The sequence below is a fragment of the Triticum aestivum genome, chromosome 5A (assembly GCF_018294505.1).
Source record: "Triticum aestivum cultivar Chinese Spring chromosome 5A, IWGSC CS RefSeq v2.1, whole genome shotgun sequence".
NCBI lineage: Eukaryota > Viridiplantae > Streptophyta > Magnoliopsida > Poales > Poaceae > Triticum > Triticum aestivum.
In genome coordinates this window covers 682617363-682637797 of record NC_057806.1, presented here as the reverse complement: position 1 = coordinate 682637797, position 20435 = coordinate 682617363, and the positions used below count along the sequence as shown (strand labels likewise).

The 20435-nt window shown below is 43.4% G+C and overlaps 3 protein-coding genes across 3 annotated transcripts; 2 read left to right on the top strand and 1 right to left on the bottom strand.

Annotated features, from left to right (window-relative positions):
• Positions 1-6199: 6199 nt before the first annotated feature.
• Positions 6200-10662, top strand: LOC123105971 (uncharacterized). The gene is made up of 7 exons (XM_044528151.1): positions 6200-6265; positions 6360-6699; positions 8074-8351; positions 8486-8857; positions 8964-9443; positions 9551-9629; positions 9729-10662. Exons 2-7 carry the CDS (start codon positions 6543-6545, stop codon positions 10445-10447), a joined length of 2085 nt encoding a protein of 694 aa, XP_044384086.1. The 5' UTR covers positions 6200-6265; positions 6360-6542; the 3' UTR covers positions 10448-10662.
• Positions 10663-12604: 1942 nt separating this feature from the next.
• Positions 12605-15741, top strand: LOC123101799 (uncharacterized). The gene is made up of 10 exons (XM_044523087.1): positions 12605-12608; positions 13284-13297; positions 13484-13699; positions 13770-13841; positions 14411-14500; positions 14614-14652; positions 14741-14845; positions 15101-15266; positions 15445-15554; positions 15655-15741. Exons 1-10 carry the CDS (start codon positions 12605-12607, stop codon positions 15739-15741), a joined length of 903 nt encoding a protein of 300 aa, XP_044379022.1.
• Positions 15742-16442: 701 nt separating this feature from the next.
• LOC123105970 (ALA-interacting subunit 1) lies at positions 16443-19844 on the bottom strand. Its single transcript, XM_044528150.1, has 9 exons — positions 19581-19844; positions 18896-18953; positions 18683-18741; positions 18502-18576; positions 18311-18418; positions 18100-18170; positions 17574-17874; positions 17136-17425; positions 16443-16771 (listed from the first exon to the last, which is right to left on the bottom strand). Exons 1-9 carry the CDS (start codon positions 19827-19829, stop codon positions 16732-16734), a joined length of 1251 nt encoding a protein of 416 aa, XP_044384085.1. The 5' UTR covers positions 19830-19844; the 3' UTR covers positions 16443-16731.
• Between the last annotated feature and the right edge of the window lie 591 nt (positions 19845-20435).

Genomic DNA, 20435 nt, shown 5'->3' with positions numbered 1-20435 from the left:
CCGGCTCCTTGGGAGCCGGGCAATAGGGATAATAATATTCTTATTGCTTAATTCTAAAAAGAGTCTTAGAGCCTATATTTATAACCTAGATAATTTGCATAAGAATTAACCTTAGATAACTTGCATAAGAATTAACCTAAGATAACTTGTGTGCTAAGATTGCCCTGTGGGCCTAGCTAAACCGGCCATAACATCACTGAATCTTAAATGTATTATTAAATAATATGTACTATTCTTAATAGTGCTCTAGCACTAGTAATTTTGGAACAAATAATGTGAATGCGTAAATGAAATTTGTTCCATGGTAAGTAAAAAGTGGACAATGCTTCAGTGTGAACCTTCTTTACACCACTATGACTGCCAACTCTTTATGGACTTGATTCAGCAGCTCATGTAATATGGGGACAGATGACTGAAAAATAGGATCGAAAGCCCATATGCATCTCACTACATCTTTATCCTCACTATGAGTTCATGCAGCTTCTTTTGACGTTGTATCCTACATCTGACTTCTTTTGACTTCATCTTTATCCTCACTATGAGTTCATGCAGCTAATTATGAGGTAGTACTTACAATGGTGCCATTTTGTTTTGCAGCAGAACTGAAAACGACTGCTTCTTTTTATCCTTATCATCCTTTTCGCCTTTCATGGTGCTGGATACCCTGATGCTGGTATCATGACGTTACTTCTTTCAAGAGGAACCGACCACTTAAGCAGCTGATCTTTTCTGCTTAGAAACGGTTACCTGCAAATATACTTTAGCCTTTCAGCGCAGTTGTTTCGTTAAAGATAATTTTCCATCCATAGTAAAATCAAGACAGAGGGCAGGCCTGGCGCAGTGGTGAAGTCCTCCCCACTTGTGCCAAGAGGTCCTGGGTTCGAACCAGCCTCTCTGCATTGCACTTTGCAGGGGTAAGACTAGGTTCCTATAATCCCTCCCCAGACCCCACCTTGTGTGGGAGCTTCTATGCACTGGGTCTGTCCTTTATAGTAAAATCAAGACAGCGGTCACACAGCATGTTCCTAATTTCAGACTGAACTGTATCATACGGTAAGTGCTAAATTGTTGCGATGTCAGGCTGGATAAATTTTGAAGCCAACAAGATTTGATCCTCAAAAAAGAACCTAACAAGATTTCTTGTTTTCTCAATTTCATCATGAGACAAGCAAGCATGTTAAACATGTGCAAGTTCCCTCATCATGTCTTACAAATTTATTTGAAGTATCCAATGATTAAAGGGAATAGCCCAACTTTCTGTTCGATGTTGACCTCAGTTCCATAATTCCTTTTCCTGTGCTCAAGACTGCATTTTTGTCATGTTTTCCCCACGTTTATGCTTTTGCTTGTTCTGCTTCAAGCTCCGTAGGCAGTAGGCATGCATCTTTTTGTGAACTTATTGCTCATCCAAGTTATTCTTCTCTGATCTGTGTAAAACAAGATATGCTATGCGAATATCAAGGACGGACGTTTGTTTTCTCCCCTTGTGTGTGCTCTAGTACTTATGTTTGCTTGGATTAGTTTCATTGTGTTTCCTGTTCTCTAAATTGATAGCTTTCTCTGTTATAAATGACAGTCTCGTTTTTACAGTTACTGCCACAAGCTATAAATATATGTTTATTAGAATCCAGGCTTAAAATTCGAAGAGCATAAGGTAGTCAAACATGTGCTGTTATCATCAAAACATGTGTTTCCCAGTAAGCAGTAGTAGATCTAGAAGCTAATACTAAGTTTAAGCTACTACTAATGATCTACGTATGTTGCTGCTATAGTTCTATGAAGTTGTTGAAGACGCTAGCATGGTAGTACGGGTTATTATACCCGCTCACAATGGTAAAGAACCAATGTAGTGTCTGAATTCTTATCTCAGCAGCACACCTTTTGTTGCTATCTTTTTTCCAGCGAACACAATCCTGCAGAGTTGATTGGCTCGAGCATTGTCGCGTAGAGTATGAAGTATCGGTCATCAGGTGCTGAGTTCAGTACTTTGTCAAGACCGGTAAGTCAAATCTGATGACCAGACCATGAATTTTTACTTTTTTGTGTGTCTGTAAAATTTCTTTGAAGAATATGTAGCATGTTTCCATGTAAGCAACAGTGTATGCAATGCCAGTTTATAGAGTAAATTGGACACATCTTCCGTTAGCTAACCATATATATATTTACTATAACAAGTGAACCTCACCTTTGGAGCTTTGATTCTTACCGTTAGTACCCTGTTTTCAAGAAAGTTGTCTAACTGATTATTACTGTTCTGGAATAATATAGCATTTTCATGCTAAAAGGAATTTATATCTAGACTTGCCTAGGGCTAATGAATCAGAGAGTAGTAAACCCGTAAAAGCTTCAGATAGTGACTGAACCTGACATAAGCAAAATGTTTGCAAGTTGCCTAAAGCCCTAGACTGCTTTACTTTACGGGGTACTTATATATGGTCCTATACCCCTATGGATTTTAATCATCACAGTCAAGCAAATGACACCGGTGGGAACGGAACGCAGAGTTTTTGGACTGCTACAGGAGGAACATTTATATAAACTTCATTTCCCATAAGTTGATCAGCTTTCTCTGTCTACACTGCAAACAGATAAAGCATACGTGCATTTCCCTGTCATCTACATTATTCGTATCGTATTGCTTCATCATCTGGTGTTCAGATATCCTTCCCTGTTTGGGCAGCGGCAGATTCTCGAGGAAGCCCCAAGATACTTGCGCACAATAGCCTCCTTTTGGGGTTCGAAAGTTGGGGTGGCTAGGGGGGTGGCCTACCCTTTCGGCTACACTGTTGAGGCCTTGTTTTCTTCTTCCTCTGATTCCTCTTCTCCTCTAATCAGAACCGACACTGCCATTGAGCTCTGCAACCCTTTGTGATTAAACAACTTTCCGTGAAGTGCTTTTGAACAGAATATGTCTCGGCATATCTTAATCGCAGTTATTTTCTGTACCCAGGTTGAAGTAGTACTTTGCTTGCAGCTCGCATGCAGAGGCCACCCATATCTCTCCACGGATGTATGGCAATGTGGGCACTCAAGGTCTGATCCCAATACCACCTCCAAAGTTGTAAGGATAATTCCTACCCCGGTTAATCTATTGCCCATCGTTAATTTAATTTATCTTTTTATCCCAACTAGTAGCCTGTCACATAGCTGTCTGTCTGAACTTACTTAATTGCAAAGGTCTCCAGCAAATTCGAACTAAACAACAAAGCTTTTAGGAGGGCCTCTTGGGTTCATTTACGGAATTATGGCTCGATTTTGATCAAGACATACTCTGTAAGCAAAGGAAGATTAGTTATTCTTTGGAAAGCCGGGAAATGCGACGAACAGTTCCAGTTGAATATTATCACAGAATAGAACACATGTAATTTAGACCATAATCATTGGATTGATGAGTACGTAGGCGGGTTTTGTCTCTGGCATCATTACGATCAAAGATTACACACGATCTGATCTGCTGGGTCCAGGGTGGGTTAAATTCCCCCTTTTGCCTGCTCATATTCCTTAAAGCCATGTGAAGATGTGGAGGCCTGGGCCTCCTTTGCTAATCGAGCTGGCCGATCACGCGTACTTTAGCGTTTTCCATTAGATTAGGGACGCCAGCACTAGATAAATCGCACCGCTTTCAAATTCTAAATGAATTGCGTCATGTGCCCCCTTCATTCCCGTTTACTCTAAGCTGTCGGATCTACCGACTGGTTTCACCGCCATCCTATGATGTCACTGTGCCACATTCACTGTAGTCCCTCGTCCAACTTTTGCATCGATCAGTGCCGCAAACTGAATCTGGTGATGGTAATTAACCTAGCATAGTAGCTAATCAGTTAGTGTTTGGTTTGCTTAGCTGTTGCCTGAATATTGAGCCAACGCGCACCATCTAGTACGTAGTCCTATTGCTGTAGACCACAGTAGATGTGGTGGATGCATGGTTCTAGTATAATTTGCCGTGATCTAGTGATGGCAATTAACCTTCACCAGGTGCTTGGTAATTAACTGAGCACAGCTAGCATTGTACGTATAATAGGTGCTGTGTATGTAGGATAAACGGAGGTGGGAAGGGATGGTTTAGGGCGTAGGAGAGGAGATACCACTCCCGGGCGTGGCGCGGGCGGTGTGGTGTGAGGGGTGGCGGGGAGAAGCATAAACTCGGAAAGGAGAAAGGAACCTAAAGCTGTGCTGGGGCGGGGAGATGGATGGGATGGATTGATATAAAGGAAAAGTGGCCCACAAGCGATGCTGCTGCATGCATCCCACACACCATTCAGATTTCAGCAGCAGCCGCAAGTTGGAAAGCGCCGGGGACCCAGCTTGCATTGCCATGTAGGAGTAGGCTCTGCAGCAATGGCAAAATAGTACTCCCTCCGTTCCCAAATAATTGTCTTTCTAGCCATCTCAAATGGACTACAACATACGGATGTATGTAGACATGTTTTAAATTGTAGATTCACTCATTTTGCTCTGTATGTAGTCACTTGTTGAAATCTCTAGAAAGACAAGTATTTAGGAACGGAGGGAGTACATCATAGTACAGTTGCCGGATCATGTCATGCATCCACCGGAAGCCCTTTAGCACTCACTAGTCTCTTCTCTTTTTGTAATCTTGCTAGCTGAGAGATGGTCGCCATCATTAGCTCGTTGCACGCTGCCGAGACCCGATTGGTTTGGAGCACAGCTTGATTTCAGTTGGTTAGCAGCTGAGTTGTCGTTAGACGGAGAAAGAGGTTTTTCTCGCAGGGAAGAAATGGGCCGATCCTGCCGGCTTTGGTAAAAGGACGGCGGCCGTTTTCAAGTGCTGGTTTTTACCATAAAATCCATGGCCAGGCAGATGGTGTGTGAACCAACGAAATCTTTTGGGTGTTTAGTGGGACCTTCGGATTCGGATGACTGTTCTCCTCGTCACCGGCTGGCTCCAACAGAGGCCTTTTCCGGGTCCTTCCGCTTCCAGCTTCCAGCTTCCAGTGTGGACAGTGTGAGCACGCTACGCTAGCTCTTTATCGGCCTCCTGGGGTTCCGGTGCTGCTGCCAGCACAGCCTTTAGTTATCAGCTGTACCAACAACATTATCTGATAATTATCGTTAGCAGCATGCCCCTCTAATAAAACATTAGTACATGTCTAACTCACACTTTAGAATATCTATCTAGTGTTGTTGGAACATATGGGATTTATCCGCTAATGATGTCAGATGTGAACCAGCCGAGCCGGCCGGCCGGCTCCCTGCACTGGTAGCTACCAGTTTTTTCTGAAAGCAGATTCCACCAAGCCATGCCAGCCTAGTTTTACCAGTTATATTACAAGCTTCTTAGTTAGTTACAACTATTCAAAACACTCGTCATATGCTGCAGTACGTGCAGCAATACTGAATTCTCTCTTGTCCTCTTGACAGTGTCTCCATGGTGGCAATGCCGGCATGCATGCATGCATGCTTGCAGCAATCACATAAGACACTGTGAGCATTGCCTAGATTGGCATGCATCTACCCCAGATCGGTCGAGCAACCAGAGCAACACACCAGGTGACTTTAACATGTTACTCCTACAGTCCATGGACGCATGCATGCAGCATCGGCGCCAGTGCCACTCAGTTGAGAGACAGTTAATCAGTGCTGGCAAAAGATGGTCTAGCACTACATGCATTGGCTGCTAATTACTACGAGTAATCTGGAGTGCCGGGCACGCACGCCGAGGCATGCATGCATGCTCCCGCCCGGCAAGATCTACATGGGGCCGCGTGTATGAACGTGACGTAAACCGTGAAAGCGAAGGAGGACGGCGGGAGGGAATCGAGTACCAACCTTGGGGCCCTCCCTCATTCCAACGAGAGCTGACTAGGCTTCTCCTTCTCTCTCACGGGCCCACACGGCAGCCAATGGCATCTCATCTCCCTCCATCGCCGCGCCGCATGCACCTCCTACGCTACACACACAGGAGGCCAGGCCATAGATATGGCTATAGGCATGCAGCTTTAGCTTGGCCAGCAAAGACAAGGGGAGAAGATTGGGATATTTCTATCCCATACACGAAAGCCATGCATCCGAGCCTGACGCTGCACAAAGCAAAAGCAAAGGACCCAAGGGAGAGAGAGAGAGAGAGACAGAGACAGGGAGAGCTTGTGAAAGACGAGAAGAATCGTCCGAGCATTGTTTGCACACAAAATAATCCCACAAGCTTTGCTATAAAGCATGCTCTCCCCTCTGCCCCTTTCCCTCCCTCCCTCCTCTCTCTTCTTCCTCCTCTCTCCCTGGGCGCCATTAGCCATTAGCACCCAAGGTCGGCCTCGTCCTCCTCCTCAATCTCTACTGCTCCTCTGAATTGGTTGGTTTTTATGACGACTCATGTGTGTGCCATTGCATCGTTCTTGCAGGTTTTGTACATTTGTAGCTGACGACGATTCATTGCTGGCTATAGCTAGCTAGCTGTTCGAGCAGGGCTGGTGTGGCTGTCCGCATTTTAGCTTTGGAGAGCCCTGCCTTCCTGCCTAGCTCCGCTCCAAGCGTCCATCCTTTTGCTGTGGGAGCTCTCGGAGGACGAGGAAGTTAGCAGATTCATGGCGCCGGTGAGTCTGCCGCCGGGCTTCCGGTTTCACCCAACTGACGAGGAGCTCATCATCTACTACCTTAAGAGCAAGATCAACGGGAGGCAGATTGAGCTCGAGATCATCCCGGAGGTTGATCTTTACAAGTGCGAGCCTTGGGACCTTCCAGGTGCGTCCTTTCTATTTCCTAATAGAAATGTTTGTATCGACACTAGCTTCTGATTAGAGTATTTCAATCCAAAACCCTACGTCCATGTAAGCATCAGCAGTTAATTCCCATCAGAGAACAAGGTCCTCGTAGATAATTTCAGGATCAACTTCAGTACAAATTTTGGGGATAAGGAGATAAAAGCGTTCCAAACTGGCAGTTAATTAGTTAAATTTCTTTTTGACAGAAGATAGCTGTTTGAATTACTCTGTTATAAGTCTTCCGTGGATTAATTATGGGTTTTTGCACTGCATACACCTTGTTCTCAAAGGAAAGCACCTACACGTACACCACTCTGATACTTGTTTTGGATGCCCTGTTGTGAAGACATTAAGCAATCTTATTCAATTCTTGTACCACTATCCCATCCAAGAAATGCCAGTGCCAATTCTTGAGGAAAGAATAGTCAGAAGTTCCCTTCTTGATGAGCACTTCATCGTCCTATTATATTCTAATATTAACTGGCCCTTGTTCAATGCTACTCTAACTTAATATTTGCATGAATGCATGCATTTGAAGAATATATTTGGTTTCCACCCATAAAATGCTTTCATGAAAGAAACCTGTACATATATAGTTTAGTGTACCGTCCCCATGCATCCTAGCGCTCTGTTTGTGTTAACTATACTTTGGAACTTGCATCTACTTTCAAACATTTTATGCACACCGAAAGGTGTGATATTGATAGATCTCTTGCTCCTTTTTGTTGAAAGAAATTAATCTTCCAATACTTATGTCAAAATTCTCCTAAGTGTAAAGGCCATCACGTAATGTCTCTGTCCCTGCATTGAGCTACTTGAAAGGGAAAGAAATCCTTTATCACAGCGACAACAAAGCTAAAGCCTATATATTTTGGATCATGTCACAATCACGCAGAGATTTGAAGAAAAGATATATTCTCTTTATCCACTTGCAATTTGCTTTCGAGCTTGATCGTTTGCTAAAAATCACCCCGCTGAATGCATTGCGTGAAACTGGTACTGTAAAAAAACGATTTCAAATTAAATAAAGAGGATTGTTTGTTCTTCTTTGGTGAGTGACAATACCAGGAAAGATGACCTAAGTCAAGTCAAGAAGATGAAAAAAAGTTGCAGAAGTCATGCAGATGAACAAAAGTTGCACAGTTTTCAAGACAAGATAATGCATATAAAGTGTTGTCTAGTTTTTCTTTTGAACGATGTTAGGCTAGCTATATAATGGTCGATAGACACACATTTGGTTTCTACAATTAGCTCTAATCATGGTTAAGGTACACCTACTCATAAAAAGACGGCTTATCTTAATATATGTGTACTGTACTGTATGCATGACTTCTCCCTTACCTTTAAATTTCAGAAAAGTCATTCCTCCCAAGCAAAGACCTGGAATGGTACTTCTTCAGCCCGCGAGACCGCAAGTACCCGAACGGATCGAGGACGAACCGCGCAACCAAAGCCGGATACTGGAAGGCAACTGGGAAAGACCGCAAAGTGAATTCCCAGAAGCGTGCAGTTGGTATGAAGAAGACCCTTGTGTACTACCGTGGCCGAGCCCCGCATGGGTCTCGCACCGACTGGGTCATGCACGAGTACCGCCTCGACGAGAGGGAATGCGAGATCGATAATGGCTTACAGGTACTACAATACTCCCTAGTCCCTACTACAGTTCTACACTGGGGGGAAATCTTGAAGTAATCATGTGAGGTTCCACATATTGCCCAGACTCTTGATCTCTTGTAGAACATTAACACACATGGTTTTGTATACAGGATGCGTATGCATTGTGTCGGATTTTCAAGAAGACAGCACCCGGGCCAAAGATCATGGAGCACTACGGCGCAGCGCAGTACCACGGGGAGCAGCCTCAGTGGACGCCGAGCAGCGTCGAGCGCTCCCCGACACCATGTGATGGAAGAGGTGGTGGTGATGACTTCGAGAGCAGCAGCTTCTCATTCCCGACGGAGGCCCCAATGACTTCAGGATCCATGCACGGCAGTGGGTTCGGGATGCAGATGATGGGCAGCATGCCTCACGAGGACGGCAGGTGGATGCAGTTCTTGAGTGAAGACGCCTTCAACGCCACCAACCCCTACTTCATGAACCCAGCTGCTGCCTCCAACTTCTCATGCCTTCCATCCAAGGTACATATACAGAAATAATGCCACTGTTTCAGACTTCAGGTAGTGATATATTCAGCTCAAATGCAGTAAAATCTTAGGTGCTTAATGCATATACATGTCGATGCAGGTGGATGTTGCACTGGAGTGTGCAAGGCTGCAACACAGGCTGGCCCTGCCGCCATTGGAGGTGGAGGACTTCCCGCATGACGTCAGCCTTGACACGAAGACCGGCATACTCCAGAGCAACCCCAACGAGGTCGACATTCTCCAGGAGTTCCTGTCGGTGGCCTCGGCGTCTCAGGAGCTGATCAATGGCTCCGGCAGCAGCAGCAGCTACCCTGATATGTGGTTAGGTGCCGGCACCAGCAGTGGCGGCGGCCACTACATGAACGAGCTGTCCTCTCTCGTTGATCTCGGAGCGGCGAAGGCGAAGGAGGAGGTCGACAATTTCTACCATATGTGCGGCATTGGCGCGTCAATGATGAGGCGTGATGACGAACCCGGCAGGCTGGTTGAGATCAGTGACATGCAGGAGTTCAAGGAAGAGAAGAAGCGGCCGGTTGAGAACCTCAGAGGTGTCAAGCTGGTGAACAATGACCTTGGAGAGGTAATGTCAGGCCCCTATCTGAATAATTAACTTGCCTCCACAATAATTTGGTATATGATTAATATACATTTGGTTGCTAACCACAAGCATCAATTTTCCTGAAGCAGATCGTGGTGGAAGGAGATGAAAGCAATCCAGCAGAAGGCATCACGCACTATCCTATACAAGATACTGCAGAGAATTCAGGTACTTAAATTTTTGGCTGTAACATTTGCTCCATTGGCTTAGCTAGCTCTTGTACAGAGGTAGCCTTCACGCATGCACTAACTGGGTGTTAGACTGCAGGAGAAGCCGGTCACCACATGACCGATCATACCACTGACGAAGGCGGCATCGACACGGGCCCTATCTTCTCGCAATCTCAGCCTGACGACTTCGCTCTCGCTATTGGTTTCGACAACGACGGCGACGACAACACCAACCCCAACGCGTCCTTGGACCTGTACGGGAAGGTCGACGTGCAGCGCGGTCTCTTCGTCTCGCGGGTCGGCGCGGCGAAGACATTCTTCCACCGCGTCGAGCCGCCGAAGAAGGTCAGCTTCCACCTGAATCCAGCAGCGAGCGAGGTCAGCAAGGCGATCGAGAAGTTCCATTATCTCCCCGTCACGTCCAAAGTTAGTGGTAGCGGTAGTAGCAGTAGCAGGGTCTCCGTCTTTGGCAAGGTGAAGGCACTCATCAGGGGCAAATTCCCGACGATGAGGAGGCCGCCATCACCATTGCAGCACCAGAGGCCGGAGACGACAGTGAGTGAGCTGCTGCAGATCGTGTCACTCCTCCTGGCACCCAAGGAAGCCGTAACCGAGCGAGAAGAAGAGATGGTCAGCAGGAAGAAGGTGAAGCCGGGACGACGGGGTTGCGACGGTGGGTGCAGCAGCTCGTGGCAGCTTGGGCTCCCCGGCAAGGGGAGCAAGGGTATTTCCAGCATGTTTTTGAGTGGGAAATGGGCGTTTCTAACCTCTGCATTGGCGGCCGTCCGCGCCCCAGGGCCGTGCAATCACTTCTGAAAGGTCGCACGCCTTTCGCTTCGACCATCTCTGATCATGACTACTTATTGTAACACTATTTGTTTGTTTCTTCTACTACTGTAAGCTCAGTAGCGGCGCTTGCGTCTGTTGATTAACCGGGTGTGAAACTGGAGGGTGTCGGCACTATTTGTACGTACGTGCATTAACTTGTATCAAAACATATTGTTTATATATGAATTGTAAGTGCAGATATATATACATATACATATGGATATACATACATTACAAATTCTATTCAGCGTATTTCTTCCTGGAAAATTTTAACGGTGTGTTTACTTCACATGAACTCCATACATATATTTCACTTCCTAGAAAGTTTCTGCATTTTTCTTGGTGCAACCAAACAACTTCTATTATAGATTTAGGGTCTCTTTGATTCACATGATTTCAAAAACATGATAATTGAGAAAACACTGGAATAGGATATGATTCCATATGCAAAATAGAGAATTACGAAACAGGAATTTGCAAAGTTGTGTCTTTGATATGCGGGGAGAGGAATCCTAAAAGCTGTAGCCAAATTAAGACTAAAGCACATGCAAAGGCGATATTAAGCTATAATACTATGCTTCTTATGGGCTCTTCCTTATTCTTCGTGCATAGGAATGTAATATAGATGTCTGAAAGGATTGTAAAATTCCTTTTGTTTTGCCTATGCAACTCAAACCAAAGAAAAAATTCCTCCATTTTCCCTATGGTTCACTCCTTTAAATCAAATGGATGACTATCACATCCCAAATTAGGATTGGAAAAATAAATTAGAGGGAATTAATAATTTCCCAAATCCTATGGTTCATCTTCAAGAAACTCGGGCAAGTTGCAATTTGACCATTCCTTACCTATATTTCCATTTTATGCACGCCTCTTTAAATTTCAGTACTATGCATGTATAGGGTTTCTACTAAAGTTTTAGAAAGTGATATCATGCTAGTTAAATCCCTAGGTTTCAAGCTTATATTTATGCTTATGCGTAGCCATGCTTGTAAAATGGGGCGGAATTGAAAGGAAACTTGTTTTAAAATCTTTGAACTTGCTCCCTCTTAGAGCAATGTTTTATGAAATCTGTTGAAACAAAAAAAATATTATTTTATTTTATTCTCCGGCTGAATGGATTGATGGGAGCGTCTACAAGTAATTGTGCCCAACTGGGGTCTTGCACACTAAGTGATTGCGCCCGATGTGAGGGACTTGCACACTTGAGTGATTGTGTCTGACTGTGGACATGCACATAGGTTTTTGGTGGGGACTGCTGCCTAGGAGACCGAGATCTTCCAAGTTTCACTAAGAAGTAACTTCTAGTACAACCACATGCTATCATGGGCTATGGCTGTGAGAGAGGCCTGAATTGCCTAGGTAGCTGGCGGCTTGGTAATAGGTAGAGGAGGCCGTTATGGAAAAGCTTCGTCACAATCTCCTTTCGGTCGTGCAGGGAAGTGTGTAACAACAAATGGGGTTGATTGTGTCATGTGTGGAATGCGTACGTCCTCTGCAGAGGGTTAAACCTAATTGTTTAGATGTGCCTCGGGATACAAGCAATTCAAGTAACTGAAAACTTGAACTGAAGAAGGATATCCCCTTTCTTTTTCTCAAATCCGATTTAAGGGTTCTAGGTTGAGTATTGAGCACATGGGTGTGTTTCCCTTCAACCATAAGTATTGTTTTACCTATGTTGGAGAATGAGCCTTACTGTGTTTACCTAAGTGTTTCACTCTAACCCTATATCTTAAAAACTAATATTTCAAAAAAATTTACAAATCCTAGTGCATGTGAAAATTGGTTTTACGCAGACAAAAACCCCTAGCAATTTTTTGTATTACCTTGAACGAATATTCAGTTATAATTTTCTTTGCAACTTGTGAGTACATTCTACGTACTCATCTGCACTTATCATGTGCAGATGTCGACATGTTACGACATGTTAAGAGGTGATAGGATCACTGTATCAAGGGTCCGCGCACAACAAGCCTGGAGTTGATGGAGCCCTAGCTTATCATTATGTATGTTTCTGTTGCATCCTGTGCCAGCTTTGAGCTGTGCCAACAACATGTATATGTAATTTTGGATCCATCGTTTTGTAGAAAATGATGCATATTTTATTGATATTCACTCTTGTTATCGTGTGTGCTAGTACGATCGATGGGTAAGCATAGAGATTCAGATCCTACTAGATCCGGGTCGTTACACCAGACCCTCCGGACCCTATTCCTCTTTCGAATATGTTGGTGGCATCTTCAATGTCCCTTAGGTAATCTAGATGTTGCAAAAATGATTAGGAGTTTTCAAAAAAAATCCAAATTTTTAAAATTGTTCATGTTCGAAAATTTGCAAAAAGTGTTCGTATTTTAAAAAATTATTCAGTATTTCAGAAGAAAAAAAATCTTGTTTTCAAAATTTGTCCACAAATTCAAAAAATGATGGGGAACTTCCAAAAAATGTTTGAGTTTTTTTTTCAAAAATGACCACACTTCAAAAAGTGTTATTTTCTAAAAAGAAAATGTATGTCTTACCACCACCAGGGGAAGCTACATCGCACAATCGACGCCGCCTTGCAAACAACTTCATTTTTCTGCTACAACCAAGGTTGTCTGTGCTGGAAGAGCAGACCACGCGACCAACGTTCTTTTTTTTCTTTTCCTTTTTGCGAAAATGATCATATCCATTACTCCCTTCATTTCAAAATATTTTTTTTTCCGGGTACGTACACGGTACACCAACCAGAGTATGCAAGTATTTCTACACCCTACTGTGTGTGCAGTGTTCACAGGGGCCAGCAACTTGCCAGAGTAATTTCATTCGTTTCCACATCTGCTTGCAGTGTCCTTCTTTGAGGTGAGCGAGCAACGGAGTCGCCGAACTTGAGATCACACCAACATTCTGGAATCTGTGGCCCGGGCACTTTTTTCTTTTTTACTTTTCTACATACATAATAATATGATAAATGAGAAGGAACACAAACTCTGATGCTTTCTGCGTATGGATTTTTAGCTATCTCAGACTTTGTTGGTACATGCGCAGCTACTTGGAGTGCTGGAGAACTTGAAAGGGATAACATCACCTCAGGTGGCTTCCCAGTGCCTGCTCCAGGCATATGCAAGTGGAAATGTGCAACTTATCAACACGACAGACACAGGCAAACTCTCGCAGTTTCGCGCGCATTTCGTGAGCACGGATCAAGATAAAGGTTGCAACTTCGCAGCTTATGTGCCCTCTCAAGAGGACACGCCGTTGCAGGTAAAATCACTACCTAGAATCCTCTCAGCAGCTAGATCAACTGACAAATTTAATTTTGGTTTCTGTGCAGAGGGCCGAGTGGATCAAGTACCTGGGAACGTTCACGAATTCTGAAGACAGGGCCAATGCAGTATATGATGCAGTTAAGACCAGCAAAATGTGACTGAATTTGTGTTGTCATGATTGAGCGAGAAAACTCTGTTTATTATGCACTCAGTAATATTACCATACCATAATAAGTAGCTGCAGCTTAACTAGCAAGCCCAGATAATTTCTGCAATACTATTCTGTAGATTTTATATATACAGGTACCTAAGGACAGTGTATCTCATTTTTGCACCAAGTTTTAACGGAACCGGATCCTCTAACATTGAGAAGGAATGTCACCGTGCTACAGTGTTAGGCTAGTGTAAAATGAAGAAGGAAAGTTAGGGACTGTTAGTAGATAATTAATAGGTTGTTTAGTGTTGGTATTTACTGTAAATATAAATAATTTAAATTTAATTCTATTTCACCATCAATTTGTTTGCATATAATTACTATAAATGTATACGGTAGATCATCAAATTGCAAATTAATTTAAATCATTTTAGACATAATCATATGAATAGAAAGAAGGAAAGTTAAGAGTATTGTAGCTTCTCTAACATTCCTTCTTAATGTTAGAGGATCCGGTTCCAGTTTTAACACACGTATTCATTCCTAATGCAGATCAAGACAAACTACCTGTGCTTAAGCAAAGCAGCTGCTGCCCTAAGCACCCGATTCAAACCTGTAGTGGCATGGGTCGAATTCACAGAGGTATGCAACTTTACGCCCAAGGGATCATGAATGTCTGGTGCATCTATCTAAGCAAGATTTTGAATATACAGTTTTTACTGATCATCAATGTACTGTATCTACTGCTGCTGTAGGGAGTATGGACATTTGTCAGAGAAAGTTACAAGTTACAGGTAGCAGCATCACTCTGTATTTCAGAAGTTCAAATTTAAAAAAGGAGTGGAAAACTGATGTGCATGTCTGTGTTTATTCCATGAGCAGTACGTCAAAGATGCAGGAGCAGAGATTGTGGATGCAACTATTACCGATAAGAGGTTCAAGGTTTCAGATCCAGAGGACATGGACAGCTTACATGCCATTCTTTGTGTGAGTACCAACAATAATGAACCTAATGTCAGCCAGACCACCATTTCAGATGATGCTAAGAAGAGCTCGTTTCTTACCACTTGACAGCTTATATGAACTTTTAACATTTTTCTAAAATGAACTTGGCCTCTTAATATGTATAAGAAGAAAATTCCGCAAACCTCCATATGATCTATTAGTTCACAATTCTTTGACTGACTATTTATTTACCATTTACTAGCATCTAACTCAAAGCCTGGTTCGTACAAATTTCAGACGGTGGATGTGGTCATAGATCAGACATATGCCTCGGATCCTGCAGAGTACAAGCTATCCACATTTTTGGACAATATTGATGTGGGCCGTGACTCTTGTTTCAGTTTCATAACTAACCAAAGCATATGGAGATTTGATAAAAGAATAGGAAATTCCAAGACACTTGGTAATGACAGTTATCTTTATTGTTTCTGTGCTTAAGAAAACATAGTGATCTGGTTTTCCTTTTTTTTTTCTCATTCCACTTAATCAGGGTTGATGAGTTGATAACAATGCCCAAACCCCAGGGTGTGATATGGTTTTACATATGGTAGTGGTCTAATGAACTCCCTGTTTTTAATAAGATTGGTCAGACGGAGCTATCTCCCAGCCCCAGGTGGTTCTTGCTGATCTGATAGAAGTTTTCTTCCCAACGGGGAACTACACAACATTTTACTTCAGGAACCTTGCAAAGGTATGCACTATGTTTTCTCCAGGCTATCTTTTCCCTTCTGTTGAATTAAACCATTAGCCCCCCAAAAATGATGTTGATCAGCAGCATTGTAACTACTCAGGAAGAAGGGGTCACAGAAATTGGCCCTGAAATGTGCACTAGGAGCATATCCACGCCCATGGAGCCTACGATCCTGCCCTGCCAATGACCACCTTAGATGAACATTAAGACGATTCAAGCTACCGTGCTCGCAAACAGTGCATGCTTATTAGTGGGAGTGTTTAATTTCTAGGTTACTGACAAGGTGACTTGATCGGCAGTGTTTTGTTAAGTGTGTTGCATCACTATACTCATCAGTCGTCAATTGACTTTTTTTTCCAAGAGCAGCAGTTGTACCTTTATCTGCCGATCGTTTTGATAAAGTGATCACAGATCAATACAAACTTGTTTTAGGAATATCACTTGAGAATGACAACTATTCTTGGTACAAATATTTGCAGTCTTGTTTCCTTGAATGATAATTTCTTTATAAGACTGAGATGAACTGCTTGTAAGCTCAGTCAGTAGTCACATTATTAATTTGGCTTACAAGCAGACAAAAGAAATAGAAGGAGAATCCCAGCACATTAGCCCTCAGATCTTCAATATTAAGGACATGCTTGGTTTGAGGACTAAATTTGGCATGCTAATGTTTAGCAAGGTAGAAAGTTGGCTACCAATTTGCCTTGCCAACCTCTCAAAAAATTGCCAATATTGTCAAGTTTAGGACATTGCCAGACATTGGCTAGCCAATTTTTGGTAAATAAACCAAGCATGCCGTAAGATTAGCACTTGGTGATACCTTTTATGTGATCAAATAGGGAAACATGAAACATGAACTGCAAGAACAGGTATAAGTATCTGCTACCATAAGCACAATTAGTTGGTTTATAATTCATAATAAGCATTCAGAAACGACTCTCGGTATGGTCAGATAAGGTCAGATAAGGTTTAAGTCAACTGATCACAATACATTCTGTTCATGTATGTATGATGCTATTAGGGCTCCAAAGTCAACAAGATCCTCATGCCTGTGAGCCATGACAAGCCCAGTGAATGGGAATAAGAACAGACACCCATAGATCCAATTGGAGGAATTCACCCATTGAATGATCTTTTATTCTCAGACAGGATACTCCAGTCTAATAGTTAACTCTATTCATCTATTCCATGACAGGTTCGAGGGGTCTGCAAAGTTCCTGAAAATAGTCAAATGTGATTATCTTGGCGCAACAATTAGAACTAGTCACTAATTAACCCTTTGTACAATTTCATATAATGGTTCATGCATAACAAGCTGAAAACTAGAGCTCAAGCTTCGTATATGATGGAACGAGAAAAGAGCCATCTGGCTCATTATAGCATCTTCCTAATTTCACTCAAATTGACAGAACCAATAACTACATTGTTTTAATCTAATCAAACAAAATGCATTCAGGTAACATACTAATAACAAGAGGGTTCATGAAAAGTAAGTGTGATATGAATGCTCCAAAACATGTTTTAAGATAGAGAAATGAGATGTCCAGTATGAAATAGCAGTCAGCAAACTGTTAAACATACCTCCGTTTAACCATGTAGAGAACTAAGAAGCCCATAGCAAGGGAAAGGCACAAACCACCAATAGTCAGATATGCCATGCCAATGAAGTTGTTTTTCCCTCCAATCCAAGATGCAGTAGAAAGGACCAACGCTTTTGATCCTCCAAAACTATATGTGTTATAGTTGTTCTGTATAACCACTGTTACATTATCATTTGCATTGATATCTTTCTCAATTCTGCCATACAGCTTCCTGAAAGTTGGGAGGGCAGCAGTTCTCATCCAAACAATGAGATCTTCTTGCTCACTTAACTACACAATTGTGACAAGAAGAATAAATTAGAGTAAAAAAATCTAGAAGGATGTGCATAAAATGATTGTAAGTGTTCTATATTCCAGCACGCAGATCCCTTAATACCAAAAGTAGTGCATATGCAGGGTGATGGAAATATGCACGTACTGGTATGCTCTCATTTAGCGTAGCACCACCTATAAGCCTTCCCTTCTGAAAGTTACTGGGATAGATATTCTTGCCGAATTTATTGTTCTTGTCACTCTTCCAAGCTATGTCCTTTTTATTCACTTGAGTAACCACTCCATTGACCCGGACTGTATATGTGTCGTTGAACAAACTCCAAGCAACAAGGCCACATGGAACAATTGGAGCATGATCAGCGGTCTCACCTTCAGGCACACAATCTGATGTCAAATGTGCAGCACTCTTATACCGCAGTTGTTTGTCACTTCGACTTCTCACATACCTATGAAAAGACAAGCAACAATTGGTCTGAGTATGTCGACATAATTTGTTCCAACAGGACAATTGTCAATACAACAGTATAGCGTGCCTGCTAATGTAGTAGAGATAAAAATGCAACAGAAGGTAGGAAATGAATATTTTCAAATTCCTTGTGAAGCACTGATTGAGAACCAACCAGGGAAGCAATATAGGTTTTTTCAGTAAAATATTTAATAGGAAAATATACCTTCGATGGTTTTGATAGAAGCCGTCGATCAGGTAATAGACATGGATTGGGCTCTTCATGTATTTTGGCACCTGAAAGGCATACAACAACCAGTTTGTTCAAATTTATAGGAGATAATGTGCTTAAAGACTATCTCAACAACAGCAGTACTATGCGCAACCATCACAAGTAAATATGTATAACTGCGATAACATTTTCACTTGAAACTCACAGTCATTGTTACTGTGCATGTTTTGTCAGTCCTGGAGTTCTGGATGAACCCAACCTTGTCATCCACGGGCACACAACTTGCATCATATCTATGCACCAGTTCGACAACCTGCATCACAGGGAAGGTACAGGGTAAACAAATGCACCATGAAGAATCACGCCAGAGAAACATCCAAGACATCCGCATTTGACCTGCCGTGATGCATGCAGCGACGCAAGCCCGATGGGAACAAACAGGGCGCCAATGAGCGCGAAGGCGGCAATGACCTATGCATGTCCAGATATCATCATCACTTGCAAGTAACTCATAAATTTCATATGTAATTATTGGAACTGAAGATGGTAAACAAGCATCGGAGATTAGGATGGTTACGATTTCAGGTGTGAGTAGTGGCTTGCATGCTGGAAGCTCCTGCTGTGTGAACTTGGAATCTGCAGACAGAGAGAACCAAACCATGCCTGTCAATTTGTCGAAACAGCACTGGATCCAACAAAAGACCCTGACAAATAATAGTACGGCATGCATTCGAGTCGAGATAGAATAAATAATAAGGTACTGGCAGGGGAGCAAGAAAGAGGTGAATACACTTGGGCTTGTTGGTCGTCTTTGGGTTCGAGTTGCCCTCCATTTCCAAAGGATACATCTGCATGCGTGAGCAACCAAAATGGAGTCGAGCATTAAAAAAAGTCAAAGATAAAACATTTGATAGATTTACTCCGAGAATAAGCAAACGGCATATAATTAGAGGTGATAAACAATCGGAACATAGTGCGAAGTTATATAGAAACAGAGAAGAGTCAAAGCCAGTGAGACCAACTCCTGTGGCGCACAGCTGAGTCGAAAGGGGATTTGGATGGAGTGGCCGGGACCCCCACAGGAAGAAATGATAGAAAAAGACCCCGTCTTTTTCGGTCTTTTTCTCTAATCATCACCCTAATGACCCGAGTCCGCCCACGACTCCAAGGTTCCTCGCGGTCTCTGTCCAAATCGCGACCATTAGCTAGCTGATAATGATGCCGATGCCCTAGCTACCGGGCGACTGGCACGGCAGCGCCCGTCGGAGACGAGTACGACCACGCGCGAAGACCGCGGCAGTCCTCCGCTGACCGAGGAGACCGGGATTACGCCTCCAGCAGGCAAGCGCGGCCGCGCAAATCGCGATTGGACTGGCCGACAGGGCGCGCGGGGGAGCGTGGAAGCGGGGGAATCGGTCGGTCGGGGGTTTGGGGGGCGGCGGCGGGGGGGATCGGAGCGTCGGGGGCTTGCTTACCGCGGAGGAGAGGAGGCCGGGGTCGCCGGCGCGACGGGGGAGGTGGGAGGCGGAGGTGGAGGAGGGGGCGGGGTTGGGGTCTGGGTGGTGGACGGCGCTGGGTGACGGCGGTGAGGGAAGCCCACAAGGAAGGGAGGACTGCGACGGTTTTGGAGTGACAGCGGCAGCAGGGGAGGGGAGGAGCTCGGCGGCGGTGGCACGCCACCAGCGGGCCCCACCGGCCCAGCCCACACGGGCTTTTCTTCGCATGTGTTGGGCTGCAGCCCGGGATTGGAGAAATCCTATATGACGCACATAGCGTCAAGACGTCGGTCAAACGAGTAAACGGCCCGGCCCATTCAATGGGACCATAGTACCCGGTTTTAGGAATTCATTTTCTGTTTTTTCTTTAGTGGATGGATTTCCGGTTTTCTTTTTTTCCTTTCCATTTTCGTTTTACTTTTTATTTATTTCAAATTTATTTATATCTTTTATTTTTTTCACTATTTTAAAAATAGTTGTGCAGTTTTTAGAAAATGATTGTGCTTTTCATAAATTGTTCAAAATTTCAAAAATGTATAAGGTGGGATGGGGAAGATCCTGGCAGTGGCACAATGCTCTAGAACTCGGATGGTGTGAGGCAAGTGTTGTCTGGTGTGTGATGAGATGCATACTTTTTAGAGTATATTCTAGTGCAAAAATCCCTCATATCATATCCATCTACCACTTATTCATCTTCCCAATGCATAGTTTCCGATATTTACTTATTTTACCAAGTTCGTTGCACACTTTTTTTTATTTTTATTTAGTTTTTCCTTTGTTTTGTGGTCTTTGTAGGTGTGTTGACATGTTCATGGACTTCGGATATCAAAAGAA

Bases quoted from the DNA above. Each gene is read 5' to 3' on its own strand.
- LOC123105971 (XM_044528151.1), top strand. From the start codon at position 6,543: ATGGCGCCGGTGAGTCTGCCGCCGGGCTTCCGGTTTCACCCAACTGAC. The intron at 6,700-8,073 runs GTGCGTCCTTTC...TTTAAATTTCAG, and splicing joins CGAGCCTTGGGACCTTCCAG to AAAAGTCATTCCTCCCAAGC. The intron at 9,630-9,728 runs GTACTTAAATTT...GTTAGACTGCAG, and splicing joins AGATACTGCAGAGAATTCAG to GAGAAGCCGGTCACCACATG.
- LOC123101799 (XM_044523087.1), top strand. The intron at 14,846-15,100 runs GTGAGTACCAAC...TACAAATTTCAG, and splicing joins GCTTACATGCCATTCTTTGT to ACGGTGGATGTGGTCATAGA. The intron at 15,267-15,444 runs GTAATGACAGTT...GTTTTTAATAAG, and splicing joins AGGAAATTCCAAGACACTTG to ATTGGTCAGACGGAGCTATC.
- LOC123105970 (XM_044528150.1), bottom strand. From the start codon at position 19,829: ATGCGAAGAAAAGCCCGTGTGGGCTGGGCCGGTGGGGCCCGCTGGTGG. The intron at 18,419-18,501 runs GTCAAATGCGGA...CCTGTGATGCAG, and splicing joins CGCTGCATGCATCACGGCAG to GTTGTCGAACTGGTGCATAG. The intron at 18,171-18,310 runs GTGAGTTTCAAG...TATGCCTTTCAG, and splicing joins CATGCACAGTAACAATGACT to GTGCCAAAATACATGAAGAG.